This window comes from Nothoprocta perdicaria, unplaced genomic scaffold (genome assembly GCF_003342845.1).
Source record: "Nothoprocta perdicaria isolate Ctin4 unplaced genomic scaffold, notPer1 scaffold_309, whole genome shotgun sequence".
Classification (NCBI taxonomy): Eukaryota; Metazoa; Chordata; class Aves; order Tinamiformes; family Tinamidae; genus Nothoprocta; species Nothoprocta perdicaria.
In genome coordinates, this window is record NW_020455543.1 from 90,310 (window position 1) to 98,683 (window position 8,374).

The 8,374-nt window shown below is 39.9% G+C and overlaps 1 protein-coding gene across 3 annotated transcripts in view; it reads right to left on the reverse strand.

Annotated features, from left to right (window-relative positions):
- ZDHHC20 (zinc finger DHHC-type containing 20) overlaps positions 1-6,495 on the reverse strand; it is a 27,148-nt gene extending 20,653 nt beyond the window's left edge. For all 3 annotated transcript variants that reach the window (XM_026042580.1, XM_026042579.1, XM_026042578.1), the window contains exons 1-2: positions 6,471-6,495; positions 4,570-4,664 (exon numbers count right to left, since the gene is read on the reverse strand). In XM_026042580.1, coding sequence (XP_025898365.1) covers positions 4,570-4,629 — 60 coding nt within the window. In that variant the 5' untranslated portion in view covers positions 4,630-4,664; positions 6,471-6,495. The remainder of the gene's footprint in view (positions 1-4,569; positions 4,665-6,470) is intronic.
- Positions 6,496-8,374: the final 1,879 nt, after the last annotated feature.

Genomic DNA, 8,374 nt, shown 5'->3' on the forward strand with positions numbered 1-8,374 from the left:
AAAAAAAAAAAAAAAAAAAGAAGAAAGACTGAATGCTACTAAGTTTCGGGAGATCCTCAAAAACACAACTGGAAAGGACATGATGGTATCTTTAACGTACACTAGTGATGTCTCACAGAGAATCATCCTCTCTTACTTATCATCTCTTAAGTTTCTTTTTGCAACGCAAAAGTCAGAGATTCAGGAGGACGTTAAGAAGGCGCAAACCTTCCTTGAAATCACCATGAGTGTAAAATCTAAATGATCTGTGAGCCGGAGGAATGCACAAGCGTCCTTTGTTGCTGTAAGACACTGAAGTTCTCTTACCTGCTATCCTGCTGACTTTAAAAAGGCTACAAGCCAGAGAAAGAAGGGGGTGCAGGGTAAAGAGCAACTTTTCACAGCACAGAAGTTGAATGTGTTTAACTGAAATTTTAATTAGTAGTAGTCAAAACTGGCTTTAAAATCTGTTAGCGGTACTGAGAGCAGCTTCAACAAAACCTGTGGAATTTCAGGGAGAGTTACAATCCTGCATTAAGCACAAGAAGCATTCCTGTTTAAGCTGAAAAGTAAAGCTTCAACAGACTAAGCCAGAGAGATTTTTTTCTTATTTCTGAAATACTAATATTTTATCCACTGAAATTAAAAGCTTTACCATTAAGCTCCACAAAAGAACAAGTGTACAGATGACTACCTATGGAATGGTGTCATCACACACTGAACTCACTATTTCTCTGCTATTTTCTGTTCTGGAGCACTTTTAAACTCTGAACTTCCAGCAAGGACTACAAGAGCCCTTTTTATAAGCACACATAGACAAAGTATTCATGCTGGTGAGCAGAAAATGCTGCGTCTGCAAYTGGAACAAAAAAAATGGCTTAATGTGGTTTAATATGACCATATTTTCCTATCAAGAGCATCTATATCATTAGCTCATGTGGATTTTCCTCTCATCCTGTACTTTTTCCTCTCCTGGATTCTAGTTGGTCGGCAAGCACCAACAAAGACCCTGTTTACAGGGAAAGAGGAAGCAGTAGCACACTGCTCTGGTTGTGCCATGTTATTTCCTAATCTAGAAAGCAAATAAGTCACTTATGTTCCAGGGAATCTAGATAAGCGCATTGCATATATACATACATACACACTACATATGTACATATATAATATATACATATGCCTGCTCAGCCATTTAAGGGTGGGGTATGAAACGTGGCCTCTTCTGCTGGGCATTCCTGGCAGGGCTGGGATTGCAGGGCTGTGGGATGAGGTCACGCGCTGCCCTGTCACAGCCTGTTCCCCCAGCTCCACAACTGAGGGAAACAACCCACCGTGTGCCAGARCTTCAGCCAGAGGAGCACAGAGTGGCTCTTGTCAAATATATTTAAGCCATAACTGCTGGGAAATGGAGAGGGCAGGGCAGGGGACGTGAGAGAGAAGGGGAATGTGGCCATGTGGAGCACTGCCAGGGCAGGGGCAGYGCCTGTCGCCTCACTGAGGGCAGGGAGCAAAACATTGGGTAAAATGAAGAGCAGTGGAGATGGGGAAGGGGAAGCTGAGCCCAGGGAAGGGCGAAGGAAGGGTGTTTCCCTAAGTGCTGGCTTAATGGCCTTCTTTCCTTCTCAGTACCCAGAGCAGTCCTTAAAAGTCTATGCTGTGCGTAAATTCAGTACTGGGGGAAACGGTGTGAGATAAGCAACAGGGCTGAAAATGATGTRGAATCCAGCAGTATGGTCAGCCTTGAAAGAAGGTATCAAGGAGGAGTGAAATTTTGACTTGTCCYCGTCCTACACAACATTAAGGATGTYGCTGAAAAAAGGAGGGGGAGGATATGATTAAGTGGGACTGAAAGGAATTGCAAGGGAAAGATGAGAGCTCACTTAATGCAGTCAGAAGGTGCAGAGCGTGTTCCAGTCTCTCCTTTAATAAGGAAATGCTCCCACTCCATCAAGTCTTCACCACCCTTTGTGGGTATGTTACAAACCTACAGGTGCCTCCGGTGGTGATGGTACTTGCTGCTCATACAGCCTTAATCACTGGGATGTATGCTAAAGCACAGTGAATATTCAAGGCACAAGGCCTGAATAATATTCAGAGTCAAATCTAATAGTCTAGTCAGTGAAGATAAGGGGTGGAGTTTATAATGGATATAGGTGCAAATGCAACTTTCTTGGGTTTGTTTTTTACAGGGGCAGGAGGTGAAGTTTACARTATGTTCACGTTCAGTTTTGGCAGAGGGATCACGTGCTCCTCTGAGCCAACGTTGTGGTGCATGGGGGGCTGTTTTARTCCATTCAAGAGCCACCTGGAAATGACTGCGTCCAACCACAGGGCAGTTCAAGGCCTTCTGTGACCAAAACTCTGTCTTCTATGCCCCCAAAACCCTTTCAAATCATCAGAAATTAGACTCAATCTACTAAAATGCTCAACTTGAGATTTATTTTTTGAGGTCATCAGCAAGGGTATTTATATCCATCTCTCGGCTAGAGGCTTACTCTTCTATGAAAACTAGAGATTCTCGCATTAAAAATTTAAGACATACAAAACATTATGCCAGCTAACAGCAGAGCAAATGCCTTTCCCTTATTGCCTCCTGGGAKCCTGCTAGGTGGCCAAATGCCTGTCCCATGACCCATAATCAATTAGAAGATGCATCAGACAGGAAATACTACTTCTAGAAGTCATTTCTATGGCAAACTATTAACATACAGAATAGAAAGTAGGTCACAAGGATTAACTTTTTTGCATTTGTTCAGAAACATGACTCCAAAAATCCTGGATGAGGATTTCAGTTTCCCAAAGCTATGTTTCTGTTCTAATTTCAGAAATCAATAGGCACACAAGACTGCAGCCTCTTTGGACAATGGCAGGATATGTATGTTCAAAAACATCCAGAGTTGTCTATTACCACATAGCTAACCATTTCCAAAGAGGTTCCAGTAGTTCTTATTGAAAACAGAATGAGTCCCTTTGTTTCCTTCCTTTTTGGATCTTGCATAATGTTGATTGTTCTTCCTTATGACAAATGCACAGGGATTACACTAGGACAACAACAGCTGCAGCATCTTTTTTTAGTTCAGTAGTAAGATCACAGGATGCTATTTGTTTCGAAAGAATACCTAATTTAAATAACTAAAAATATATACATTAACACTCTGGTACAATGGGGAAATTCTGAAGCCAGATTTTGTTTTGAAACAAAACCAGCCTAAGTTATTTACTAGAACATGAACGGCGGGGAAAGAAAAGTGTTTTCTGAGGGCTATTTTTTTTAGGTAGCTATAGATGTACATATTAGATCTGATTCCTCCCRCACACTTAGAATAGGAAATATTTATCGTGTCCCATATGCCCAAATCATCCCTTTCGTGCATTGAATATGGCAATATTGCCACAACATTAACTACAGTACAGGTATTGTATGAAGAAGGATTCCATTRTTAAAGATTCCAAGTAGGCAGAAAACATTATTAGACGTCAGCTCTACCAGCAGCCTAAATTTACATAGCTTTACAAGATTTGGAGTAACACAACTGCAGTCACATTTTAGTTGGCCAACCTGTTAAACACTTTCTGAGAYGGTTCTGTAGATAAATCATAAAGCCAGACAAATCACCCTGGAGAAAAACTCCTCTRAATTTTCAGGTTTAACTATTCAGTACTATCCTTTTTGCTTAGCTAAAGAGTAGAATGGTATTTTTTCAACTTATATTCTGTAGCTTTCTAAGATAAAAATACCTAAGTAGTAGTTAGGCACTGCAGAAACATGCTTTTACTTCCTTGCAGAAATGCTTAAGGCTAAGTCATTAGCACTGAAAGTCACTCTAGCCAAAAATACAATGAATGTGCAAACCCCACAGAGCAACCTAAACCTCAGTTAGCTAATTTAAAAGCTTTATGAAACTCCAGGATATATGTATTTTTTAATTTGGTGCCACTACTTAATCCGTATATACACCACTAGAGAAAACAGATCAGATAGCACATTCTGGGGTCACTGCAATTAACACTATTCTCTTTGAAAACAAAATTTGTTACAGTTATCATCCATTCTTTTGTCATTACATAAAGTCCTTTTATATACTCCCTTCTCAGTTGTCACAGAACTCGATTTACTTCTAAGCACTTCAGTGCTCCAAAGTATGAGTTTTCACTGTGTTACTAATTCTCTTTCCCCTAAGAGGTAAAAATTGCCTACAATGGAAATACAAAAATGTTGTCATTGTATTTGATTTATTGGTTTTAAAAAATGTGAGTGGTATACAAATTACTGCATAGCAAAGTGCTATAACCCCTGAAATACTTTCACATTTTTATCTCATTAGCACATATATGTGCATGTCAAACTTGTGATGAATTAAACACAYATTTCATATACGATACTGTCACTACAACATAGGATACAATGTTTTAAGAGCAATTTGATGACTTTCATTCATGRTTTGCTGTCATGCTGCACTATTTTAGATAATAAGAACACGAAGGTGAATCATGCAGCAGCACTRCAAACAGGTTTCACCACTGAGAACAGCTCAGCTATTTAAAAAGGGGAAAAAAAAAAAGGGAGGGACATTTTTCTAATGTCAGATTTACCTCCTTGGTGGGGGATGCAGGAGATGTGAAAATTGTCTTCCAGTAGGACCATACAAACATGAAAAATGACAGATGAAAAACCACAAGGTAGACAGCTGCAATAAAACACAAGTAAAAGTTGGGTGAGTATATCTGAAAAGAACAAAAGATAGGAACTTCTCTCTGATAAGGATGAAATTATTACATTATGAATCATCTGCTAAGATTAAATTACATTAAACTTCTGTGGGTCTACAGGAGGGCATACTTAAAATAATCAATCAAACAAATAAATAAAAAACAACCCCTAAAATACCAAATGTGATAACTGCTATTCCTCAAGGTGAGTTATTGATAAACTCCATAACTATGTCAAAGATTATGTTGGTTCTGAGGACTTCCCTATTAAGATAATTTCCCCTCCCGCTTAAAAGCTGTGAAACAAGAACAAAGGAGATAGTTAGGTAAGTGCTGTCAGACATATATGTTGAGTATGACAGTCAGATACTTCTGAAAAGTAAGAAAAAACTTCAATGTTTAGTGAGAGACCAAAAAACCAACCACCACTACACTCCAGAAAAGTGAACACAAAGAATCTCATTTTTAGATCAACCTCTGTGGCAAAGAACTACATCTGAAGGGTTCCAGTGGCTTTCTTTAGACCCGGGGTACCAGCATGTGAGTGATTGCTGTTAAAAGCTGAACAGTCAGGTTTCAAAGATACCATCAGTCTCATTAATCAATCAAGCGTTTTTCTTTTCCAGCAGATCCAAGAGAGCCTGCTTCCGTGAAATGGGCACTGCATCCAAATTAAAGCCAGGGATCTGGCTACACTGTGCCAAGGGCATTGTTTGGAAAGGCTTCCTTAACAGAGGCATGGATCTTGTTTTCATTACAAGAAGAGATTCTCTCAAGGTTCCTCCTCTTCTGCTTTTCCTGGATGTTCTTATTGGGAAGTAAACTGGAGGGTTACCTCCAAATTCCTCACTCTTTATGTGAGAGGTGACAATGTCTCATCAATGGCTTCATACTCTAAGGACAGTAACAGTAAGTTATCATGTGGATGGTGGAACTGCAAACTTATGCTTATAAAATAGTAGGAGACAATGACTCAAGTCCACCCACCATAAATTAAACTTTCACACAGAAGTCCTATTGGTCTTTCTGTGTTTCTGTCAAAAAAAAAGCCAGAGCTTTATGGAAATAAAATTTGAACCGGAATGGAACGATGCCATCCATTAATCTAGTTTTTGTTCACAACAAAGAAGTGAAGATCAAGAATTCTGGAATTTCTTTAGTCAATTTATACTTCAATAAGTAGTACTCTCTAGTTCATATATCTGCCAAAAGCAATAGTAAGACTTAAGTAGAATTTGTCAATGCAGGGCTATAACCCACTTCATCTGGACACTCAGAATGATAATGTGTGGTCACGTTTGAAATTATTGTGGCTATGCACAGTTATAATCAAAGCTGAAGAATGGAGTTTTACAGAATTTGGGAAACTCTGAAAAACAGCAAGCAGTAGAACCACAACTCTTCTAAAGTGGTTCCAAGTTGGAAGAYGCCAGAAGGTGGTAAGAACACTATTCAACATCCCTTGACGAATAAACATAAAATGGTCTTATTGATCTGCTGCAGTTCTTTTTGTGTTCCCTTTTTCCTCTTCTTAGAAGGTGCTATTTAAACATTAAGACTTAACCTATTTAAAAATACCTGCACACCTAAATTATGGTTACATTACWCACAGGTCTTGTCACTATCTCAAGCTTGTGGTCCTAGACATTCAACAGACTGGGACCCACAATATTGACCTGATTTCTTAGTGCCAATATATTCACTATACAGACCTTACACATAAAGGAATACATTACTTATATTAGTATACAACAAAATTATTTAAATCTTAAAAAAGAAATTACCTTTTTCTGCAGTTGAAGAAATGGTAACTGGAAAAAAAAAAAGAGAGATGGTAATTAAATCTGTACTGAGTCAAAATTTTGGTTAAAAGTGAAATAAATGCAGATAGCTGACTTGTCCCCAAGCATGTTTCAGCTGTTAACAGAGCCATCCTATTCCTCTGGGATAAAATGGGAATTAATGTTCCTTCTTCCAGTCCCTGAGAGCCAGTGGAAGAGCTGAAGAGCAGTTCCCTGCTGTAACTAARTAAGAACATTCCTTTTCATAGACATTAATTACATCCTAACTTATATATGTTGCCTTTCAGATATGCATCTACCATGCTTTATGAGGCCCTTAAACAAGCAGGCTAACAGGTAYGCAATTGGAAAGCAGAACACGAAACAACCTTCTACAAAGGTCCCCATGCAGCCCTGTCACTTCCAAGTGTTCCACTTATGTCGCTCTGTCTTCTCTGCCACGGCTTCTCTCTTCCCYGTCACAAGCTATTTTTGCCTTTTCTTCCACTGACCCAAATTCTTGAGGCATAGTTAAAACCTCCCCATTTCCCCCCCGTCCTCCATTGTCACCTCTGTCTATTCTGGTGGCCAATTCCCCTGCTGAAATCTCCCTGTATCCTGCCAGACATTCTCCTTCCCTCAGGCTATTCCAAGACTATCATGGTTCATCCATGGGGCTGTGGCAAAGGCTGGGCAGAAACCAGCTACCCTTCCTGGTCACTCTCACCACTCGCAGACACTGACTTCTGAAAATTCAATAAGGAAGGGATCTTTTCTTCGTCTAATAAAGTGAATTTAGGCGTCTTGGCATCCGTGCTGACAGAGGCCGCAGTGCTGCTGCCCGCCGCAACGCTCCTGGCACYGGCCCCTCGCTCAGCTCCCGCGTTCCTGCCCTCTCCAAAAAGGCTTTTTTCCCTCAGCCACAGGGCAGGCACGTTTCTCACAACACCATGGACGTCCATAGCAAAGGGGCCACAACCTTCACCTACACAAACCAGTCTCTTTTTGTGGTCCAGAGACATAAGGAGGCGCTGCCTCYGTGGACAGATTTCCCCTTCCGCTGAGAACGGTGATTTTTCCTCTCTTAAAAAATACCCACTCCGCACTCTCCATCCCCCATGGAAGCCTCTAGGAACTAACAGAAAAGGTGTCAACTCCTTCCACGTAAAGGAGGAGACAGTTTATCACCTTGAATAGCACCTGGATGCTTTCAAACTCAAGGAGGTTGCTCCTGGAGAACAGCTCAACTCCTCCTTGGTTATGCATCCTTGTGCACCCTCCTCCTGCACTGCTCTACTCACTGCRGACTACAGATGTTGCCTTTTTTATCAGAGCGCATACATGTTTTTATAAAGTTTTATTATTTTTCTAATTCCATGTTGATATAAAAAATCAATTACATAACACAAAAGAGGAAAGATAAAATATAAAAAGGTAAAAATTAAAACAAGTTTGCAACATAAAGTTTGTTCACTTTCCAAAATTACCAGAATGTTTGAGACTAAACTTTATCACTGGCTCCTGCTCTATCACAAGCCAACATCTTCACACACAGCTGGACAAACACRTATCTCCCTACCCAAGAAATATTAAAAAAAGTCAGTGATCCTCTAATGGCACAGAGCATCATAATCTATAAAAAGGGAGGATTTTWAAAATCCCTTTTAAAGAGTTTCCATTAACTGTAGTCTCATTTCTGCTGTTACTACAAAACAGAAAATGCAGAACCAAATTTGACGCTAAAAGACTCAAAATAATGGACAGTTCCTGCAGGCAGGCAGACGGTAAGATTACATCACATATTTATTACCTGTGAGACTTCATCAAAAATCCCTAAAGTAACTTCATAAGCATTAATTAAAGCTTCACCTCACCAGGAAGGTAATTTTCTCACCCTTACCTAGTTC